This window comes from Oncorhynchus mykiss, chromosome 9 (genome assembly GCF_057628025.1).
Source record: "Oncorhynchus mykiss isolate SJ-2025 chromosome 9, ASM5762802v1, whole genome shotgun sequence".
Lineage (NCBI taxonomy): Eukaryota > Metazoa > Chordata > Actinopteri > Salmoniformes > Salmonidae > Oncorhynchus > Oncorhynchus mykiss.
In genome coordinates, this window is record NC_143030.1 from 26,203,522 (window position 1) to 26,228,510 (window position 24,989).

At 42.8% G+C, this 24,989-nt stretch overlaps 1 protein-coding gene across 2 annotated transcripts in view; it reads right to left on the reverse strand.

The window, feature by feature from the left end:
• adgra3 (adhesion G protein-coupled receptor A3) overlaps window positions 1-24,989 on the reverse strand; it is a 51,327-nt gene that overhangs the window by 22,044 nt on the left and 4,294 nt on the right. For both annotated transcript variants that reach the window (XM_021615147.3, XM_090185734.1), the window contains exons 2-3: window positions 10,099-10,170; window positions 2,939-3,010 (exon numbers count right to left, since the gene is read on the reverse strand). In XM_021615147.3, the coding sequence (XP_021470822.2) occupies window positions 2,939-3,010; window positions 10,099-10,170 (144 nt within the window). The remainder of the gene's footprint in view (window positions 1-2,938; window positions 3,011-10,098; window positions 10,171-24,989) is intronic.

Genomic DNA, 24,989 nt, shown 5'->3' on the forward strand with positions numbered 1-24,989 from the left:
TGCAGATCTCCTTGCCAGTTCCCCCCCCCCCCCACACACTATAACATCGCTTCAGGGCTGTGTGTCAAAGTCACAACTATCTTGGTTGTACAGTACTTCAAATCATAAAACCCGTCCATGAACTTGTAGTCTGTCCATGAAAGTAGCAGCAGAGCTCAACATTGCAGCCAGGCAGACCCAGAGCAGGCCGTCTTTTGTGATATGAGCAGATGTTAAAATAGCCTGGTGTGTCAGTAACAAGGCAGGGTCAGTGACTGTTCAGCTGTTGGTGGAATGTTGAGGCTGCAGCTAGGTGGTAAGCCCCTGGAGAGGCCAGTATGGAAGAGGAGGGGTTGTAGGGTGAAGTTTCCCCCAGACGCTGATCTTTGGTCAGTTTTGCATTTTCACCACTATGGGTTAATATCAGGGTTGGGGGATGGGGGAAGTTGTTCCTACATCTGTACCCAGGGGAAACTTCACCCTGGAGTGACTTGAATAGGTGGCACTAAAACGCATCCAGTGACTCATGCAGCACAAACAAGCATTGTCATTTCATAGGTGTCATGTGACTATATTGCCAACGTATGCATTTTGCTGAATGCAGATGATATATCGACACCGTACTGAGTCGACTACTTGCTCCTCACCAGGACCTTGACTAGATGTATCAGGTGTTACAACAGGGTTGGAACTAGCCTTGCCTGGGGGGGCTCTCTCCTCCCAGGGTCTCTACTCCCCCACCTCTAGCCAGCCCGCCCCTAACAGCTGAGACCAGGCACCGTCTGACTGACACCAGATCAGACGTTTGTCCCGTGAAGAGGCCAGGCGCCAACCTAAAAGCAAAGCTAAGCGACCCTGCCAACGTTGCGGTCATGTTGTGTTAGCTCTGCTTTTTATTTACTACAGTGGGAGAGGATCAGTTGCATATCTGCTGTGCTGTAAGAGCCCTGGTTTGACTTTAATTTTAATTATTTAACCTTTATTTAACTAGGCAAGTCAGTTAAGAACAAATTCTTATTTACAATGACGGCCTACCCCGGGCCAAACACGGATGGCGCTGGGCCAATTGTGCGTCACCCTATGGGACTCCCAATCACGGCCGGTTGTGATACAGCCTGGAAACCAACCAGGGTCTGTAGTGACGCCTCTAGCAGTGTGCTGCTGTGCCTCTCGGAAGCTGCTGTGCCTCTCGGGAGCCAATCAATAGGCTACAACATTTCCTAACAATGTACACTGGAGTGGAAAGAGGACTTTGACCTAAGTAAGTTTTGATTACAAATGATGACAATGAAAGGGGTGAAGTAATGCATTGTAGCGTGCAGGGTAGCCTAGTGGTTAGAGCGTTGGACTAGTAACCGGAAGGTTGCAAGTTCAAACCCCCGAGCTGACAAGGTACAAATCTGTCGTTCTGCCCCTGAACAGGCAGTTAACCCACTGTTCCTAGGCTGTCATTGAAAATAGGAATTTGTTCATAACTGACTTGCCTAGTAAAATAAATAAAATAAATGTATGTTTCTTCAAGTCTGACTTCCCTCTCCTCTCTCTGACAAGATGGGTAAAAGAGGCAGGCAGCCTCGGTTTGGCCTAGCCGCCAGCGAGTGGCATGTCTCAAAAACAAGCAAAAATCTAATTAGGGTTTTTGGAAAGAGGTATAAGGACAGATGGGACAAATTTAAGATTGGCTGAGTGTGAGTGAGTGAGTGAGGGCGCACTGTCTTTGTCACGAGTCTGCTACCGACTGCATTAGAAGAGAGGGAGCATGTATTTTCATGTCCTCCGTGTCAATTATGTCGATCACCTTTTTCCAGAAGCCCAGCAGAGGGCAGGTGCAAGGGTAGGAGTTCAAGACTTTTTACCTCAGCTACTCTTTTCGCTCTTTCGTTAGCTGTGGAATAGGTTGAAGTGTAAACGATATATTGGAGATGCAGCCAGTTACCAATCAAATGCATGATTTAACGACCGGACAAGCTGTCTGCAATATATTTCCACTGCCAAACATGTTCATTTTGTGAAAAGACTGCTGTGTCGTTCTGAACAGAAACGCATTGATGAATTTTCACCAATTGGATATACAGTGTTTCTGATCAATTCGTTTCATTCTGACCCAACGTTGGCATTGTGTTATATAGTCCCATTCAAGATGAAATAGCTGTTGGCTGAATGATATAGGTTAGATAAGGGAAATACGGCTATAGGTTTAGAGAATATAGTTATACTGTTGGTTGTAAAATGGCCGCGGCTTGACAAGGGGAAATTAAGCTCTGTCCAAGCCAAGGAGATGACAACCTTCCCGTCTCACTCACTGCTCTGCACCAGCAGCCAAACTCTAGTTTATGTTGGCAAGGTCCGGCCAGTGTGAGATGACAATACACACGCACTCATACAAGCGCACGCACACACACACACACACACTCTCTCCCTAACACACACGCATACCAAAGCACACACCCATCCCCCTTTTCCCTGTATGTGTGAAAGTAGATAGGGCATCATGCAGTCCCTGGCAAGGGCCCAAATGGACTGGAGAACTGAATAGAAAGCTGCTTTACAGCAGTCGCTTATAGACTGGATACACTAGAGACAGAGAGTTGGCAATAGCCTCGATACGAGATACGACAGATAGGGCCAACATGAGTCAACAGTATTGATGAAACCTGACCTATCGGTCAAAATGGTGCGATGTGGGACCATATACACAGTGTGTAGGTATTTCTCTTATCATCATACCCATCTCTTTCTCTTCTCTAACAGTATTGGAAACGGTGCGAATTGGATTCTGTGAAAGAAATCTGACATTGAGCAAAAGAACTGGGTATAGACACAGGTTTGAAACCGTTCAGCCCATCACTCGTGCTGGCTGCCGTCCAAGAGCTACACATTAAAGCATTTGCCAAGAAATTGACAAATGTTATTAAAATGAAAATGATTTAATGCTGATGGTAATACTGATAATGCTCACAGTCTTTTGAGTGCGAGCAGTCCAAGAAAAGCCCCCGGTTCAATACGGCTGATGATGTTGTTCCGCATGTCCCTGTGAAAGACAAAAGAGGGTAAGTCACAAGAAAATAAAAGACAAACTAAACAAGTAAGTACACAACAATTAATACAAGTACACAACAATTAATACTTGTAGTCTTGTTCAGATATTACGAATACTTGCAACCGACTTCAGTAAAAATGAGTAAAAATCATATAACACACATTAGAAAGAGTTGATTCATATTCCCTGATTGACTGCTCAAATAAATAGGCCTACTGTTAATATAAGTGCATTGTACATTCAGGGACCTCATGAGGGCAAAGAGACTAAAGGTGTTCGCATGCTTCCCAGCTGAAACAGTTCGGAAGAGTTTGTGCATTTTTGTTAGTTTTAGTTAGCGTTTTTCGGCTTTTTTTTTCTTTTCTTCTAGAGGCAAGTCGTCTACATCCCTTCGTCGGCGATTGGTCAACAGCAGGGATTCTTCAATAAAGTATGTTGTCGTCATTCAACGAGGGACAACTCGTTTTGATGCACATTTTCTTCATTGAGAAATACTGCACCAAACATCTTCTTTAGACGTATAATTGTGCGACTAAGATCTCCTTGGCAAAAATGTAATCATGTCTCGAGTGATTTTAGATTCATTCTGACTATTTTGAGGAAGCGTAGACTGGCTACGGCATCTCAAAATGGTCAAACCGTACTAATGGTGCTTTTTTTTCCGTATTTCAATAGAAGGTATTTTAAGGGAGTACGCAAGCACACTAGTTCGGTTTGGCTAGCCAAGTTCGGCTAGGTGCCAACCGAACTGAGGAATGCTGACGCCTTAAGGCCTTCACCCAAGAGCCAGCTTTAAGCTAAAAATTCAGAAAAATGCATTGACTGAAACCCCACTGCTGCTCACCTCATTAACCCCTGGTTCTATGGTACTTTGTTACAAGATAACCACATGGCCAACAATCCTCCCATATCCCGTAGGACTCTCACCCACTCAGATCCCTGTGGCTAGGGCACGAGACCCCCCCCCCCCCTACATCTATCAGGCCTCCTCAGCACAATCGCTGACATCCGTAGGTCCCCACACACTAAGGACCCCGCCACGCTTCGTCCTGGACCAAGTTCAAAGGCTGCGCGGTCACAGATACCCGCTAGCGCCTAGCGCTCCCCCGCGCCGCCACTGCCGAGTCACTCATTTACGATCCATGTTTCAAAAGATCTTGGGGGTCGCCACCTGAGCCGCTGGGTAACTGTGACTGGACTGTTTGATGATGAAGAGCTGTCATCTGGTTGGAGGGGGATGGTGGAGGGGATTGGGAGGCAGGGCTACACATGGATCATAGGAGTCTATTGCTTTTGATGTGAACTGGCAGAATTGGCTTTCCTGTAGAGGGGTGTTGAAAGAAAGATGGAAAAGGGGGAGGACAAAAAAAAATGATTCCCTTTGAAATGCAAGGCACAAATAGAGCACAGAGTGCCTTCGACCACCTGCAAGAGGCGAAGAAGTGAGGATCTTTGTACTTGCTTTGTGCCGAAATTGTACTTTTCCCCTACTAATTTCTCTATAGCCAATTCTGTTCTCCCCTCTAAACACCTTCCAAAAGTTTCACTTTGAAATGCTGGTGTTGCCATCCCCAACCCTAGCTGTGGTTTTTACCCAACTGTTTGATGTTGCTGACCATAGTAAATCAACAGAGGGGCAAAATATCACAAGTGGTAGAATAGCAGTCCAGACTCTGGGGGAGGGTGTTCAACATGCAAAAGGTGGGTTTTACATTTATCCATGTCTTGATCAGGCTTAAATCGTGCCATGGTGGGGCCGGTGCCAGTCAAATGGCCGGTGTCAAAACATCAGTGGGGGCAGTTTAGCACCAAAGCCAATCCCAATCTAATGAGCCTTTCATTTCCTCAAAGAGTAGTGTTGGAATGCTGGCAAAGGGTGAAACAGTCCAAGAATTGTTCTGGACTCGTTTCGAACTCCAGTTCACATTTCTCTGCGATTGCCTTTCCTAAGCGTTCAATGGTTTTCCCCCAAAAAAAAGACAGCTTGAAGTGATCAGTTCTGGGCTTCTTGGAAGGAGGTAAAGAATGGTCTTTGTTTGGTGGATTATTTGAGGCGAGTCACTGAAAGGTACCGTTTCCAATCTGTTTGCAATTCAACGGAGTGTGTCAGTTGTTTAAAGATGGAATTTGTATTAGGGGAAACAGCGCCACTGGTCGCCCCCACCGCCTTTGTTATTGTTTGAACAAGGTGAGGAGCATCACCGTGTGGTAAAGAAGACTTGCAGTACAAATTCTTCTGTTCTATCGTGAGTCCAGTATTCGTTGTTGGAAGTAACTTATTTATTGTTGTAATAGCCCCAACGGACGTGGCCGTTTCACCATTACGGATTCCAGCTTTAAGAAGCTGGTTGATCTAGATGTTTGATTCATCGACGCTTGGGTGAAGTACAATCTGCAGTACCCCACTGTCAAGTTGTCCCTGCTATCACTAAGATGCAATTTGAGGGGTGGCATCAACGTGTTGCAAAGTAAAATCTTACAAACCCAACACTACCACCTTTGCATCTGCAATCTACTGGCAGAAATAGGAGTCAAAGTGCAGAATATAAAACCATTTGAAGTTTCCTTTTTAGAGAAGCTTGTGGATAACACGAGGGAGGGGTTGGGTTAATGGTGGGGGTTGCATTTGGAGGTACACCGTGCACAACCTATCCCAACTCAAATTCTAGCGTCTCTTTGTAAGAACACACTAGGCCTGCTTGCCATGCTAAAATGGAAATTACTGGATAATGGAGTGGGAATTAATTTACCTCAGTGCTTTAGGGGGTTCCAGAATTATCCTCATGTTCGGTCTAGTTTAAACTAAAAGGTTATGAGAAGCCAATGCAGCCATTTTGGAAAGGTGTAGAAACATAGCCAAATGCGCTGTTCAATATGAGAGCACGGTAGCTACTGGCAAACATTATGACCTTGTCATTCTGAAGGTGGAAAAGAAAGTCTCTTCAATTTCCATTTGCCACAATCAATATTAAAAGCCACATTGTCTCTTTGGCAGGTTTCTAAAAAAACATACTCTACCAAATCTGTCACAAAAGGCTGCATTTTCAAGATGAACATTCATGTTGCGACGAAGACAAATTGCCGATGTTAAACAAGGCTGTCTGCTGAAACAAAATGATGGATGATTCCTTGTTAGCAGATCACAAGAGTCGATCAAATAAGGCTTCTCTCAACTTTGAGATTTTTCACTCCACCTCAGTCCGGTTAAGTGAGAAATAGAAATGTCTCACCCCATAATATACCTTTTCTGTAATTGCTTTGTTATCTTATGCACAATATGTACAGTTCTCTTACATGCATACAGTTCCAGACTAGCATTCCTCATAAGACGGTTATTCCCCATAATAATGCTTCCTCTTGAAACGCAATACCTCTCCAGTCTTTCCAAATAACAAGAGATTAGTCCTGCTTCATTCGTAATAACCCTTCGCTCTGCATTGAATTTGTGGCAGCTTTGAGAGAGAATAACCGTGCGACAGGGGCTGGCTTGGGTTCATATTACTGTGTAGGAAGGCAATAATGGGGATTCAGTGGGCCCCGTCTCCATGCTAGGACACCTTTGGCCCTAACAAAACACTGCCGTCGTCACAGTTACCCTGCCATTTCACGGCTGGGGCTGGAAAGGGCTAATCAATGTACCCCCTGCCTGCCACTCACAATCAGCTCCAATCACAGAGCGCACCACTGCACATAGACTTACCCAAGCAGAGAATCCCTATTTTTGTTGGCTGTGATCTGGGAAAGGAGGGGAGGAAGGTAGCAGGGGAGGAAGGAAGGAAGCAGGGGAGGAAGGAAGGTAGCAGGAGAGGAAGGAAGCAGGGGAGGAAGGAAGGAAGCAGGGGAGGAAGGAAGGTAGCAGGGGAGGAAGGAAGGTAGCAGGGGAGGAAGGAAGGAAGCAGGGGAGGAAGGAAGGAAGCAGGGGAGGAAGGAAGGAAGCAGGGGAGGAAGGAAGGAAGCAGGGGAGGAAGGAAGGAAGCAGGGGAGGAAGGAAGGAAGCAGGGGAGGAAGGAAGGAAGCAGGGTAGGAAGGAAGGAAGCAGGGTAGGAAGGAAGGAAGCAGGGTAGGAAGGAAGGAAGCAGGGTAGGAAGGAAGGAAGCAGGGGAGGAAGGAAGGAAGCAGGGGAGGAAGGAAGGAAGCAGGGGAGGAAGGAAGGAAGCAGGGGAGGAAGGAAGGTAGCAGGAGAGGAAGGAAGGTAGCAGGGGAGGAAGGAAGGAAGCAGGGGAGGAAGGAAGGTAGCAGGGGAGGAAGGAAGGTAGCAGGGGAGGAAGGAAGGTAGCAGGGGAGGAAGGAAGGTAGCAGGGGAGGAAGGAGGGATGACAGAGCTCGTCACTGCATGCAAACAGACCAGGGCCCAGCATTTTTATTTTTTGTTGTCGACTGTAGTCAGAGGAGAGAGAGGAGGGAGATGGAGGGAAGAAAAGCAGGGGGCACTTCAGCATGCAACTGGGCTGGCTTTGTGTGTGTGTGTGTGTGTGTGTGTGTGTGTGTGTGTGTGTGTGTGTGTGTGTGTGTGTGTGTGTGTGTGTGTGTGTGTGTGTGTGTGTGTGTGTGAATCATTCTGCCGACACCTCTGGTCTTGGCTTTATTAGAATGACAAAGCAAAGAGCTTCTCTGGATGAGGGGGTGGGATGAAAGGGGGTTGGAGAGGAGGGAAAGCACAATGGGAGCTGCTTTGAGGTACATGTGCCACTGGCTGCACACTTCTTCCACCCAGAGAATTAACTCGCCAGCCGAAGCAACTGGCCGTACACTTATGCATTAAGATGAAGCAAAGAGCATTAAAGGCTTCCTCAGCGTGGTGGATCAAAGGAGCTTACACTCACCGTCAGAAAGCACTTCCAGTTTATCTTACGGCAGGGCTGCCCAACCCTCTTCATGGAGATCTACCGGCTGAAAACCTACAGGACAGTAGATCTCCAGGAAGAGGGTTGGGCAGCCCTGTCTTACGGCCTTCCACTCCGAAATTCTAACATCTGACCCACTTCTAAAAACCAGGAAGGAAGGTCGCCCCAAATAATCTGGGAGCGGATGTCTTATTAACACGGCAAGGTAGTCGGAGTGAGGTCAGGCATGTGGCTGGTCCAAGCATAACTCAAAACAACTACAGTGTACGACATGCATCCGTTTCAGTGCAGTGATATTCTAAAGCAAATCCATGCCTAGGTAAATCCCTGGCCGTGACCCCACTCTCCAAGGGTGTCTCATGGGGAGTTGGGACATTTCCATTTCACACCCGTACAGGTTACCCACTTGTACATGCAGTGAAACAGGACAAATATAAGCACCCCCAATTTGACCTTTGATGTCATTCTGGGTCTTCTCATTGGTTCAAGATGCATTAGCATGGATCTACTAGTCAATAGCATCATAACATGTTCAGATGAGGGATAGGTATGGTGGGGGGTGAAAGACAAACAGAGGGTAAACAGGCTAACAGACTGGAGCTAAACATGTAGCCTCACGCACAGAGGAACCTCAACAAGTGGGAATGTTTACTAGGTAGAACTCAAACTTCCACTGAGCACGGTTACATGCACACAATAATGTGATTATTGTGGACAGACAGGTTAATATAATAGTTTGTTTAAAATGTTTACATGCTTTGCAAGAAGAACGATTTCCCAGAATAATCCTATTTACATGGACACAACTGAAATCAGGCTACTAAATGGGACTTTTAATAAATGCAGAAAATCACCAATCAGAATAAAACAGTCTACCACAGTGACCATGGTATTCTTGCGGATACTTTTTGACATATAAAGTTTGAATGTGAAAACTATTTATAAGGATGCATACTCAATTCACTCGTACAGAAGAGGGAGGCTTGCCCTACCCGGTGCTGGCACATGTGCAGATCAAATACACTGCTGGAACGCTGATTAAGCAGTTTACATGTCCTAATAATTTGAAAGATTGCTCAGAAATCCGGGTGTTTTAATCGACGTGTGCTTAATTCGATTATGACCGTACGCTGATTAATATAAGCAGAGTAAGGTGTTTTACGTGACTAATGCCGCACTCGACCTTCTGCCATAATTAGTTTAATATCGAATTATTAGTGTGCATGTAAACGTACTGTGACCCAACATGAGGGGATACGTTTGTTCTACTCAACCTCCAACCGCCTGGCTATGGTTTCTAGACCAATACCAGATAGCTAACTGCGGCCAAAAAAAAGGCTTCCCATACCTCCCACAGAGACTCCTGTACCTTTTAACAAGACCTTGGAAAGTATTCCCTTAAAATTCCCCATTGATGCGGTCATCGGTTATTGTAGCCTTGGGTAACAACGTGGCTATTAATGGTCTGGTTATTTTATCTGCATGAAGCCATTGCGAAGCAATAAATCATCAGAGGTCCACAACACACGGCCCGAGAGCATTTCCTCTGAGTCTCGGGAGAAACCGCGGCTGATAGGATTCCAAAACAAGACTCTTTGCGTTGTGGCAGGAACAACGAATTTCCACGTGCTCACTCAATCGTTCCGACGCATATTTAATATTGACCGAGCAGAGTAGACTTGAATAAATGTCTTCGCTGCCAATTGACAAGGAGGCAGAGAAAGTACAATAGGCCTAATCCTCTCTGTATTGCTCCCCTCTAGCTTTCGCTCTTACTCTCTGCCTCATTTATCTTTAAAAAAAAGAATGTTCTCTTCCTAACACTCATAGCTTATTGCATAATGTTTACTCCCCTAGATAAACACTAGATATTGTTCTGAAATGAAACACTAAGAAATATCTGGTGTGTGAAACGAGCTCGGCTTGGATTCTGTCATAACTGCCCCTAGAAAAGCTTTGCAAGGCTGTAGTAAATAAAGCACATTTCTGTCTAACATAGCACTTCCCCAAGCTGTATTATGGTATATATAGTAAGAGTAATGGGTTTGGTTTAGGACTCATCTCACACATTATACTGAAAGGAAGCTGTCTTGTCAAAAAGTATGTGTAAAGTGAAACGTGATTCTAGATATTGATTGACACAAGACGAAAGGCATGAATTACACTTAGGATTCATTCTCCCATGGTCAGAGCTTGTAGGAAATATCAGAATATTATGAAAATGTTAAGACTCACAATCTTTCCAAAGTAGACAGCCCGATGAAGGATCCATTCTTCAGTTCCTGAATTTTGTTGTTGCTTAAAATCCTGAAGAAGAAAAAAAAAAAGATATGTCAACTTCATTTAAAGAATTCCTACAAATGTACAGCAGCTTTCAGCAGTAGTTAGTATTAGCAGAATTTTAACTCAACTACATTTCACATACTAAAACGTGCTCATCACCACTCAAGAATGAGTCTACTTTGGACATTTTAAAATTCCTTCAACACTGAAAAAAAGCCCAGCTCTAGTAATCCCATCCCATTGTCCCTCAACCCTCCATTCATGGAATGTTCTCTAGTGCCAGAAAGAGGCCTGGGAAAAACAACTTTAGCTTCTGCCCTCCATGGTCTTTCATGATGCTAAACGGGTAGCATGTGTCTCTACAGGGTACAATTCGTCCAGGTTGGTGAGATGTGATAAAGTCGGTGGTTGCTTACTTTCCGTCAACCCTCTTCCCGCTTTGATGATTAAAGGTATGATCATTTGATCCAAAGCGGCGGTGACTCACTTTGAGATTGTTTCCAGAGTGCCACAAGAAGTCATTTGATGCAATGCTATACGCTTGATCGTAGACACCGGTAGTTCAGGTGTCTTGCCTTGACCTTCGATAATGATAGATGCGTTGGCAACCAGGCATTATCTTTTTATAGGGGTTAGATCCACAAGTCACTGATATTGCTAAATCTAGGTTCAGACTAGTTCTGGTCAGGGCAACAATGACTCAATGAAAGTATGCAGAACTTGTCTGAGAGAAATCTGATCTGTACATATGGTAAGATGAATCACCTCTATATACTATCAATCAGATAACAGATAAAGCATCGTACAAAGTGCGTAAGTATTGTACTTATTGACCCCTTATGAATTTGAGAGAAGATGCTATCAGGTAATCAACGTTGTGAGTGCCAAATACCTCACCAGGAGCACACTGCCTGCCCTCCCAGACATTTACAGCACCCGGTGTCACAGGAAGGCCAAGAAGATCATCAAGGACCTCAGCCACGACCAGTTCACCCAGCTACAAGGCGGAGACCGTACAGGTGCATCAAATCTGACACCGAGAGACTGAAACACAGCTTCTATCTCCAGGCCATCAGACTGTTAAATAGTCACCACTAGCCTAGCCGCCGCCCACAGTACCCTGCCTTGAACCTTAGTAACTGTTACTTAGGCAGTTACCACCCAGTACTCGACTCTGCACCTTAGAGACTGTTGCCCCATGTATATACTCATCGAACAATGGTCACTTTAATGTTAATGTTTGGATACAGCTTTACACATTTCATACACTACCATTCAAAAGTTTGGGGTCACTTAGAAATGTCCTTGTTTTGAAATAAAAGCTATTTTTTGTGGATTAAAATAACATCAAATTGATCAGAAATACAGTGTAGACATTGTTAATGTTGTAAATGCCTATTGTAGCTGGAAATGGCTGATGTTTAATGGAATATCTACATAGGCGTACAGAGGCCCATTATCAGCAACCATCACTCCTGTGTTCCAATGGCACACTAATTTTAAAAGGCAAATTTAATCATTAGAAAACCCTTTTTCAATTATTTTAGCACAGCTGAAAACTGTTGTTTTGATTAAAGAAGCAATACAACTGGCCTTCTTTAGACTAGTTGAGCATCAGCATTTGTGGGTTCGATTACAGGCTCAAAATGGCCCGAAATAAAGCACTTTCTTCTGAAACTCGTGAGTCTGTTCTTGTTTTGAGAAATGAAGGCTATTCCATACGAGAAATTATCAAGAAACTGAAGTTCTCATATGCTGTGTACTACTCCCTTCACAGAACAGTTCAAACTGGCGATAACCAGAATAGAAAGAGGAGTGGGAGGCCCCGGTGCACAACTGAGCAAGAGGACAAGTACATTAGAATGTCTAGTTTGAGAACCAGACGCCTCAAGTCCTCAAATGGCAGCTTCATTAAATAGTACCCGCAAAACACCCGTCTCAACATCAACAATGAAAAGGCCGGGATGCTAGCCTGGATGTCCTTTGGGTGGTGGACCATTTTTGATACACATGGGAAACTGTTGAGCGTGAAAAACCTAGGGGCGTTGTAGTTCTTGACACACTCAAACCGGTGCGCCTGGCACCTACTACCATACCCAATTAAAAGGCATATTTTGTCTTGTCCATTCACCCTCTGAATGGCACACATACACAATCCATGTCTCAATTGTCTCAAGCCTTTAAAAAAATGTAAGGTGTCTCCTCCCCTTCATCTATAGTGATTGAAGTGGATTTAACAAGTGACATCAATAACAAATCATAGCCTTCACCTGGTCAGTCTATGTCATGGAAAGAGCAGGTGTTCCTGATGTTTTGTATACTCAGTGTACATAGACTAATTAAACATCTTTCATTGAATCAGATGGTTCATTTTCCCCCTCAGACCTGGAGAGAAGTCAAAGTCATTCCAATACCGAATAATGGTAAAGTACCCCTTACTGGTTCTAACAGCCGACCAATCAGTTTGCTGCCGACTTTTAGCAACATTTTGTAAAAAATGTATTTGACAGGATAGTATTTATCTGTAAACAAACGAAAATACGTTCAGCATGATTATAGAGAAGGGCACTCAGCATGCAATGTACTGACACAAATGACTGATGAATGGTTGAAAGAAATGTATAATAAGAAGATTGTGGAAGCTGTACTGTCATTATTGACCTTAACCTGTTGCTGAAAAAAGTGTGTTATGGCTTTTCAACCTCAGATTGCCATATTGTGGATTCAGAGCTATGTAATAGAACATAGAGAGTTTTCTTTAATGGAAGCTTCTCTAATGTTAAACAACTAAAGTGTGGTTCTCTTGGCCCTCTCCTCTTTTCTATTTTTTACTAATAACCTGCCACTGGCATCAAACAAAGACTATCTCTTCGAGGTCGACCGATTAATTAGGGCCGATTTCAAGTTTTCATAACAATCGGAAATCTGTATTTTTGGACACCGATTTGGCCGATTCAAAAATGTAAAAATGTATACACCTTTTATTTAATCTTTATTTAACTAGGCATGTCCGTTAAGAACACATTCTTATTTTCAATGACGGCCTAGGTGGGTTAACTGCCTTGTTCAGGGGCAGAACGACAGATTTTTACCTTGTCAGCTCAGGGATTCAATCTTGCAACCTTACAGTTAACTAGTCCAACGCCCTAACCACCTGATTACATTGCACTCCACGAGGAGACTGCCTGTTACACGAATGCAGTAAGCCAAGGTAAGTTGCTAGCTAGCATTAAACTTCTTATTAAATTTTTGTTTATCAATCATAATCACTAGTTAACTACACATGGTTGATGATAGTACTAGTTTATCTAGCGTGTCCCGCGTTGCATATAAATCGGTGCGGTGCGTATCGTTGCTCCAATGTGTATCTAACCATAAACATCAATGCCTTTCTTAAAATCAATACACAGAAGTATATATTTTTAAACCTGCATATTTAGCTAAAAGAAATCCAGGTTAGCATGCAATATTAAAACAGGTGAAATTGTGTCACTTTTCTTGCGTTCATTGCACGCAGAGTCAGTGTATATGCAACAGTTTGGGCAGCCTAATTTGCCAGAATTTTACGTAATTATTACATAACATCTCTAAAACTACAAGCCTTGTATTTGGTACAAATCATTCCCTAAGTTCTAGACCTCAGATGAATCTGATAATGAATAATAAAATGTAGCTGCTGAGCAAGTTGAGGAGACTAAATTACTTGGTGGTGCCTTGGATTGTAAACATTCATGGTCAAAACATATTGATTCAATGGTTGTAAAGATAGGGAGAGGTATGTCCCTGATTAAGGGATTTGACACCACACTCCACAAAGCAAGTCCTCCAGGCTTTAGATGAATCTTATCGTGATTGCCTCGTCTTATGGTCAGGTGCTGCGAAGAAGGACCTAGTTAAGCTGCAGCTGGCTGAGAACAGAGCGCTACGTGTTGCTCTTCACTGTAATCAGAGGTCTAATACTATGCATGCCAGTCTCTCTTGGCTAAAAGTAGAGGAGAGACTTACTGCATCACTTCTTTTTTACAAGAAACATTGTTTTGAAAATTCCAAATTGTTTGCACAATCAATTTACACACAGCTCTGACACACACACACACACTGACTCCACCAGACATGCAAGCCTTGTGTCTTTTCAGTCCCCAAATCAAGAACAAATTCAAGAAAACGTACAGTATGATATAGAGCCATGATTGCGCGGAACTCCCTTCCATTTCATATTGCTCTAGCGAACAGCTAAAAAAAAATTTAAAAACAGATAAAGCAACAGCTCACGGCACAATGCCTCTCCCTTATTTGACCTAGATAGTTTGTGTGTATGTACTGATATGTGCAGGTGTGAAAGTATAATTAATTTCTTCCTGGAACAGAACCTCCTAAAAATTGTATGGGCCTAATCATAGAATTGCTATTAATTCAATAGGATCTCTGTGGGTCTAGTCGTAAAAGATTTGTCATTTAACTTTAAAAACCTATTACCCTTTTTTTGTGGCATAAACACAACCAGTCATGATGTTCTCGTCTGATTGTCAAACAATCACTTCAAAAAAGGGCTCCTTTACTAGGCTACCCCCGCACGTTCATCCACTTTAAATATATTTCCAGCCTCAACGCAGTTGTGAATGGAAAGAGACATCTGTTTCTCTCTACGTCTAGTCTAGGACACCAGTCTAGTTACACAAGACACCATTTGGAGATGGTTATTAAGCCAGAATTTAGGCATCGACTGCTGTCCACACGTGTCTTTGTGTCGGCCACTCATCTCTGCCTTGGCAAAATGTCCGTGTTCTCATCGAACCACATCGCATTTTGGAGCATAGGCTGTACCACCCGTTTTCAAGTCCATTCGCTCATTTTCCATTTATCTGACATGCGGTAATGATCAAAAGTGGTGTAATGGCCTACAGTTTTTGCCATTTTGTTTTTATTATTGTGATTGACTCATGTACCGGACCACCTTACCCCTGGCTATGTGTGACGTTTTCATTTGAAGTAGTTCTTCCCTTGAGCTGTTCTTTTCTATTAATGTTCTGCATTATGTCACGTTTCATGTTTGTGTGGACTCCAGGAAGAACAGCTGCTAATGGGGATCCTAATAAAAAAAACTTTTTTTTTATTTAAAAAGTGATACATTTTATACGTCTCTTTATTCAAGGGTGAAAACCCCTTGAATGCTAAAACAGGAGAAGCCTCGCAGAAACCATACAAATCGGGGAATTTAGGGTTTCAAACTTCAATTACCAAAGTTTTTTTTTTAAATGGTGGCTTAAGCCAAAAGCATAGGGTATGTAATTAACAACAAAAACGGTTTTGACCAATGGGTAAACGAACAGTGTAGATAATCCTCTAAGAAAACCAACGGTCCAAACCGCTTGTCTCGATCACAATTCGTTTAAAAGTTGAGTTTTTACCCTTGCAGGATGGCCGGAATTAGGGTGACTAAATCAGAGGCCAGAGGGAAAAAAAGAGTGGTCAAAATTCCAACCTGGTCTCAGAGCATTTCATATTATTCCATTTAGTATGATATGTTACATTTGCTATGGTTACATAAGACAGATGGTTATGTAAGGCAAAAACAAAAAGGAAGGTGGTTGGTCGGGGTGGATGGGTATAACATCGAGTTCGAATCTCATCATGGACAACTTTTGCATTTTAGCAACTTTTCAACTACTTACTTCTACTTAGCATGTAAGCGAACCCTTCCCCTAACCTAGACACCTAGCTAGAATTTGTAACATAAGTTTAGAAAATTCATAACATATTTAACATTTTGACAATTAGTAATATGTTGTACCGTTTAGCAAACTCATAACATAATACAAATTGTAATTCTTAACATATCACACAAAACGGGTGATGACATACACAAATTAATACATACCATATGAAACGTAACATACTGTATCATACTAAATGGAGTGTTTCACATTTATGTACAGAATAGTAAAAAAAAAGAAGCTCCGAGACCAGGAAAAAAAAATTAAAAAGGAAAATTAGTGTCAGTAGGCTGGATTCTGTGCAAGAATTAAGGCTACTGGCTACCTGACAGGCTCACTTTCCCGTTAATCGTATCCGCAGGAAATATAACGATAGAGGTAAGACATATCAATTGAGACATGTCGCATTTTCATAGTTATTATACGCTTCTCAATATCAATTACAAATTCCTGTTCTTATAGAAGAGGATTTCTCACAAAAACAAGTGTCTCTCTGGAATGTCAACGAGGCACTGAGCGTATTTTTTATTTTCAAAGCCTTTCACATTTAATTCAGCTTGTGTCATGCTAATTTTGCAACCCGCTGAAACAACTTTGAAGACAAACACAAAATGTAAAATCCCCCCCCCAAAAAACTGGACCGCTATGTCAACAGAGCTTGGTGCTTATTATCGGACGTATAAGATTAAGATTTACAACTTTTTAGATTTTTTTTTATATTGTTAAGAGAATGACCCCACTGAACGATTCAGAACATTAATAATTATATTTGTCTTGGTAAAAATGTATTTTATAGCATAAGGAAGTGAATTTATCACCACCAAAGTGCTTTTAACAGTCATTGGTTTACTCTGAAAAACATTGGTCAGAAAAAATGTCCTGTGACAGAAGCAGTGTCATACATGTCAGAAGAAAAAACAAAGCGCAGGGACATTTTTGGCCCCAAAATACACTTTATTCCCCCTTTCTTCAGATTTTTAATCATGCTAGTCACCTTTCACAGTATAGCATGTTATTCAATAGTATGTTAACATCACTATTCAATTACTAAGCCTTTGGAGGAAGAGGGTGTGAGAAGAGGGGGCTTGTGGTCACCCTATTTTTTGGCTTTCTGGGGGGGATGTGGTGGGTTACACACACAACCAGTACCCACAACCCCCGGCCAGATTGGAGTCATTAAAGGGTGTTGAGGGCTAGCTTTATTACAGGGTTGGCCGGTGGAGACTCATTCTATATTTTCTCTTCCCTGCTAAAAACCCCTCAGAGAGGGAACACAAACAGTTCCTGTGTTTCACGGCTGGCCCGTGCAGACTTTTCTCCCTGCTGAAACTCCAGATGTCGGGGCTTGGCGAGGAACGAGACTGCAAAGACTATCACAGCTCTCGACACGTACCGATGATATAGGCAGAGCCACAGGGGCCTCGCATAAAGTGCCCGGGTCGAGAAAATCTCATTTGCATTGAGGAATAACTGGTTTGACTGATTTCTATAGCCTACTTGATTGCTATATTATATGGTTTAGGGAGGGATGGTCTAAAAACGCAATTCCATTGTGAATAAATAATAGGTAAAGTACATGAATGGTTCTTGCACTGATGATAATGTGCACAAAGAAGAAAGCAAGCAACGCTACAAATGAATTACATTTGTATATTTGTGGGGGGAACAAAACTTCGGATACAAGTTCAATATATTCTCGCTCACTGGACCTGAAGGACATCCAGATCCAATTACAGCTTTGTTTATCCACAAATATATAGACTGGATTCAGAATAAAAAAATCAGCACAGCTATATTACAAATACACACACACTGTTTGGAATTCTTCCAAGTCCATCTAGATAAATATGCACTTCTGACCTTGTGACTCTCTGACTGTCAAAATAAATCTGTGTAAGAGAATTCTCCTGAGTCGTGAGCTCTGTTCTCGCTCTTCTCCAGAGTCTCACCCATGACTGGGGTGTGACATCCGTGAAGGGAGCTGCTTAGCTTCCAGGACTGCAGAAAAACTTGCATATAATTTACCATAAACAACTTCCTCTAAACAGCGGGTGTTTATAGTTCTGTTGACCACTCATAATAGTCACGTCTTAATTGGAACAACGGTTCTGCATTGTAGATGAATAGAGGAGCCTACGATGAAGAACAGATAGTCAACCTGTGCTGTAGAATCGATTTTGAAAAGTACGTCAAAGTAGGCCTATAGACTGTGCTATTTCATACGTGAAAGTTCAGTTGAAGTCGGAAGTTTACATACACCTTAGCCAAATACATTTAAACTCAGTTTCACAATTCCTGACATTTAATACAAGTAAAAATTCCCTGTATTAGGGCAGTTAGGAGTCGGGTTTGTAGGCCTCCTTGCTCCCACACGCTTTTTCAGTTCTGCCCACAAATGTTCTATAGGATTGGAGGTCAGGGCTCTGTGATGGCCACTCCAATACCTGGACTTTGTTGTCCTTAAGATATTTTGCCACAACTTCGGAAGTATGCTTGGGGTCATTGTCCATTTGGAAGACCCATTTGCGACCAAGATTTAACTTCCTGAATGATGTCTTGAGATGTTGCTTCAATATATCCACAATATTCCTCCCTCATGATGACATCTATGTTGTGAAGTGCACCAGTCCCTCCCGCAGCAAAGCACCTCCATGTCTGATGCTGCCACCGCGTGATTCACGGTTGGGATGGTGTTCTTTGGCTTGCAAGCATCCCACTTTTTCCTCCAAACATAACAATGGCCATTATGGCCAAACAGTTCTATTTTTGTTTCATCAGACCAGAGGACATTTCTCCAAAAAGTATGATCCTTGTCCCCATGTGCAGTTGTAAACCATATGTCAATCTTCACAAGGCATCTTCACAAGGTGTTTTGCTGTTGTTCTGGGATTGATTTGCACTTTTCGCACCAAAGTACATTAATCTCTAGGAGACAGAAAGCGAGAGTATGATGAGAGTTTGATTCCTGAGAGTATGATGGCGGCATGGTCCCATGGTGTTTATACTTGTTCATCTGTACAAACAATAGTACACAAACAATAGTACACGTGGTACCGTCAGGCGTTTGGAAATTGCTCCCAAGGATGAACCAGACTTGTGGAGGTCTACATAAAAAATTCAGAGGTCTTGGCTTATTTCTTTTGATGTCAAGCAAAAGTTATTCAGTCTCTCAGTACCAGCTTTGATGCACCTGCACTGACCTCGCCTTCTGGATGATATGGGGTGAACAGGCAGTGGCTCGGGTGGTTGTTGCCCTTGATGATTTTTTTGGCCTTCCTGTGACATCGGGTGTTGTAGGTGTCCTGAAAGGCAGGTAGTTTTCCCCTGGTGATGCGTTGTGCAGACCTCACTACCATCTGGAGAGCCTTACGGTTGTGGGCGGAGCAGTTGTCATACCAGGTGGTGATACAGCCCGACAGGATGCTCTCGATTGTGCATCTGTAAAAGTTTGTGAGTGTTTTTGTTGACAAGCCAAATTTCTTCAGTCTCCGCAGTTTGTCCGTGATGTGTACGCCGAGGAACTTAAAACTTTCCACCTTCTCCACTACTGTCCCGTCGATGTGGATAGGGAGGTGCTCCCTCTGCCGTTTCCTGAAGTCCGCGATCATCTCCTTTGTTTTGTTGACGTTGAGTGGGAGGTTATTTTCCTGACACCACACTCCGAGGTCCCTCACCTCCTCCCTGTAGGCCGTCTCATCGTTGTTGGTCATCAAGCCCACCACTGTAGTGTCGTCTGCAAACTTGACAATTGAGTTGGAGGCGTGCATGGCCACGCAGTCATGGGTGAACAGGGACTACAGGAGAGGGCTGAGAACGCACCCTTGTGGGGCCCCAGTCTTGAGGATCAGCGGGGTGGAGATGTTGTTTCCTACTCTCCTCCACCTGGGGGCGGCCCGTCAGAAAGACCAGGACACAGCTGCACAGGGCAGGGTGGAGACCCAGGGTCTCAAGCTTAATGACGAGTTTGGAGGGTACTATGGTGTTAAATAAGTAAATTGAGGGTACTATGGTATAAATTAGAGGGTACTATGGTATTAAATAAGTAAATTGGAGTGAGTCTAGGGTGTCAGGTAGGGTGAAGGTGATATGATCCTTGACTAGTCTCTCAAAACACTTCATGATGACGGAAGTGAGTGCTACGGTGCAATAGTTTAGTTTAGCTCAGTTACCTTAGCTTTCTTGGGAACAGAAACAATGGTGGCCCTCTTCAAGCATGTGGGAACAGCAGACTGGGATAGGGATTGATTGAATATGTCCGTAAACACACCAGCCAGCTGGTCTGCACATGCTCTGAGGACGCGGCTAGGGATGCCGTCTGGGCCGGCAGCCTTGCGAGGGTTAACATGTTTAAATGTTTTACTCACGTTGGCCACGGTGAAGGAGAGCCCACAGGTTTTGGTAGCGAGCCGTGTCAGTGGCACTGTATTGTCATATATATATATATATATATATATATATAATATATATATTATATATATTATATATATATATATATATATATATTTGCGACTGCTCGACTAAAACAGAATCTCAGTCGACCAACAGCCTATCAACCAAACAATCAACTAAATGGGGTCAGCCCTAAGAGAGATCCACACAAATCTCTCGTAATATGCTCTAATGTAATAGGGACTGTAAATCACAAGAATTGTAGCCTCTATCATACAAACCGTGCGTGTTGTCATGCCTAACTGACTGAACTCTCTCTCTGAACTCTCTCTCAGTCTTGAAGGTAAGGTTGTACTCTTTTCACAACAGAAAATCCAGCCATTTGAAGTACATCGGCCCCAGGTTATTAGCACTAAAGTTAACCAGGGATTGAGTAATTTTTTTTTTTTTAAATAATAAAAAATAAATAAAAAAAATCGGCCACTATACAACCTCCCCAAAGGCAACAACAAAAAAGCCTTGCAACACTTTCTTTATGCTTAGAAGGCTTAACAAAGGACGGCCTGAAGGAGAGCTGAAGTCCTTTAGAAACACAGGGGTAACAACGTTTCTGACGGCAATTGAGCTCATAAAAATAAAAAAACCTGCTAAAGAGACTCCACCATTCACTAAGCTCACACAGAGAGAGGGGATGGGCTGTGTTGGTGAAAGAAAAGGAGGGCTCAGTAGCTGTGGTGCTGCCGTGCTTCAGGAGGAGCCTATTAAAAGGGGAAACTATGAACATTCATCAAAAGTATCTGATTGAGATAGGAGGGTAGGCATCATATTACTTAATTACATCTGATGAAATAGAGGTTAAAGGTGACCCTGGCACTTTCTCTCCACTCCCTGAAACTGTGGTAACAACCAGAACGCTTGGGAGACCATAAGGAAACTCCTCAGAAATTCCCATAGATTATTCTTTAACTAAGTTATGAATTGGCAGCCTGCGTATTCCGCAAAATGAAGGCCTGAATACTGTCTTGCATTTGGAAGGAAAAATGCCTCATCTTTGAAAGAATTCACTGAGGCCACTTGTCATACAAGAACAGACTATGCGGTGTCACTCTCCCACAGCTATAAGCCGGACAATATCTCCTTTTAATTCCAATGATCTACGTTAAAGCATGTATAGAAAACAGTCACCTTACAGCTCCTTTACATGCAAGGTAGAGGTCGACCGATTATGATTTCTCAACGCCGATTGTTGCGGGACCAAAAAAGCCGATACCGATTAATCAGCTGTTTTTATAAAAAGGTGTGTGTGTGTGTGATATATAATATATCACACACACACACACTTGTCTTTTTGTAATAATGACAATTACAACCATGCTGAATGAACAATGAACACTTATTTTTACTTACTATTATACATAAATAAATACATAATGAAACATGCTCAATTTGGTTTAAATAATGAAAAAAAAAGTGTTGGAGAAGAAAGTAAAAGTGCAATATGTGCCATGTAAAAAAGCTAACGTTTAAGTTCCTTGCTCAGAACATGAGAACATATGAAAGCTGGTGGTTCAATATCCCCAGTTCTTCAATTTTCCCAGTTAAGAAGTTTTAGGTTGTAGTTAGGAATTATGACGCGTCGGCTATTCCTCTCTATACCATTTGTATTTCACATATCTTTGACTATTGGATGTTCTAATAGGCACGTTAGTATTGCCGGCATAATCTCAGGAGTTGATAGGCTTGAAGTCATTAACAGCATGTGAATCAAGCATTGCTAAAAGCTGCTGGCAAATGCAGTAAAGTTTGAATGAATGCTTACGAGCCTGCAGCCGCCTACCACCGCTCAGTCAGACTGCTCTATCAAATCATAGACTTAATATTATTAACACAGAAATATGAGCCTTAGGTCCTTAATATTGTCAAATCCGTAAACTATCATTTAGAAAACAAAACGTTTATTATTTCAGTAAAATACAGAACCGTTACGTATTTTATCTAACAGGTGGCAACCCCAAGTCTAAATATTTCTGTTACATTGCACAACCTTCAATGTTATGTCATAATTATGTAAAATTCTGGCAAATTAGTTCGCAACGAGCTAGGCAGCCCAAACTGTTGCATATGCAAAATACAGGGCTAACAGACAAATGAATAGAAACCAAGAACTGGAGCCTTTCAAATAGACAAACAAGAAGGCCCACATCCTTGTACAGAAATTCAGGTGCACATAAGACCAAGCCCAAATGAATAGCCTAGCCTTTGAACTTGAGGCCCAAGTATGGTCTGGCAAACCAAATGCTCAACCGGTCTGAGTGTGCAAGGAGAGACTGTGAGCCGCCTGGATGTGAACACTCAGCTGCCAGTCATTGCCTCGCCTTCGGGATTTGGTTCTCCTCTCCAAACATCACACAACAGCAATGAAAAACACAGGGGGCGTTGCGTTAACCCAAACGCTTGCCTGAAAAGCAAAACAAACCTTTCTAGCCACCGGACATGCGTGACAGCGTACTCTTGGGTACTAGTTACACAAGCACTTCAAAAGGCCGCCAGCCTGGCTACTTCCCCTTTTCATGTAGGAGCAGCGAAACAAATCAAGAGAACAACAGAGAGGATTCTACCTTCAGATGCCACAACTAAATTCAGCTCACTCATAACGTAAACAATGATGTCAAATATAGTGGTGAGAGAACGTAGGCTTGTAAATTACTCGTCTTTGTCATGCATCGAAAACGTTTTATAAAATGTCAAATGACAATGTATTTTACCGCAAGTTTCAAGTCAATCTATTATGGAGTTAGCTACTCCCTTCTTAAAACACGGTCCACTGGAATTCACTGCAGGTTAAGTATTCAGGAAACTGGACACATACCAGGCCATCCCCCATGATTCCCTGCTGCTGTGAACCTTGTGTTTACTGCTCCTAACTGTGTCGTCAAACTGCACTTGCTTTTCCTGCAGTGGGGAGGAAATCCCTGCCTCGTGCTGACATCAGTTCCACACTCTTCGGTGGACTCCAGGTGTGCTCTGGGCCGCATAGTCAAGCCCAGGTGTCTGCTGGGAAGGATCCGAGAGGGGCTGTTCTAATGTAGGGTATACTCACACACACATGCAGTTGTGCATATACTCTTCAAACGACACACCTGAAATTACCACACTGTGCGGAAGAAAGAAGCAAAGGTTATGCTAGCACGAGGCCTCATTTTTAAAAAAAATCACTTTTCTGACAACAGAACAAGCTGGTTGTGTTTGTGTCATTTCTCTCAGATTCCTTTGGCATGCAGTATCGGTTGGAGAGTCCAAATGCTGGGAATGCAGCACTCATCCTTTCTCCACAGAGGCATTCAGCAGCCTGAACTCACAGGGTCCCCAAATACTTTCCCTATGAGCCTAATGAGTTTGACTTTTAAACCAATCCAAGTTTTCCAGCCATTTTGATTACAAACAATGTCCAACTAACATTTTTCTAAATCATAGTCCTTAGTTACTCTGACTAAAATGTCTAGATGAATTTCGTTGAGGATTCAAGAAAGTTTTAAACTTGTCTTTGTTATTCGCTTTAAAGCTGCAATATGCAGAAATCGCGTCGCCATTTACTGGTTGCAAAATTTAAATTAAAAAAAGGCTATCTTATTTCAATTTATGTGACAAAACAAGCAGTCTGGATAGAGTATAATTGTACCATCTAAACCGCTGTGAAATATGTTTTCTATAACCAAAAATATTGTATTTTCAGCTGTTTGAAGCTAGTGTACAAAAAAAGCAAAAATCGGAACTTCAGAGCGGGAAGCGTAGACATATTGCACATAGAATAGATCTACTGCTTCTTAGATTTACTCTCATTGAGAATGCGAGACCTATAACTCACAATATATGTGGATTTAGTCCGTTTGCCCAAAAAGTTACATATTGTAGCTTTAACTATGAGCTGCTCAGTTTGGCTAAAGGTCAGATGATCCCTCCAGACAGGAAACAGGAAGTATGTGGGTCAAAAAGGTATGATTAATGGGTCTCTAATTACACCCAACATGAATCACTGCATCGGACCAAGTCGTTAATTTACTGACAAGCAAGTCTGTCAATAGACCATTTCAAATCTCCCAAATAACAAGTCTGGAAAGGGACTGATAACAATGCACCAATTCAACACATTTAGAACATGTTATGGTGGTTTCACAGACCCTAGACCAGTGGTTAAGGCTGGATACGATTGTGTGAACTCTGTCCAGAAACATCCATTATCTGCACAAGTCAGAGGTAGCTCTAGATAAGCCATTCCCTGAGATAATGGCGTGGTAATCCAAACTAAACCAGATAGAAAGGTTTATTTACCCACAATTGTGGGTCTGACACAGGTCATCTTGACATAGAAAATTCACTGGGGAAACGTAACTTTTGCATACCACGGACTTAAAGATGAAATGCCCACAAAACAATCAATGTATGTGGTGTGCTTAACCAGAAGTTAAGGACTATCTTATTGGCAGTCCATTTTTCAAGATAAACCGAAAGAGCTATCCAAATTTCCTTACACTATCAATTTAGGTTTTTGCACTTTCTCTCCTCTCAACTTTAGCTTTTGGGGCCAGAAGGCAGGGTGAACTTCTTGGCCCCACAGAACAAAAGCGAGAGGTAGTAGGGGCATGACTGGGATCTACGGTGTACAGGCAGGGGGAAGTGATTGATTTTCAGGGTCAGGGAAGGTCGGGTGGAGCAGCTGGGATCAGGTCAGTCCAGGCCCAG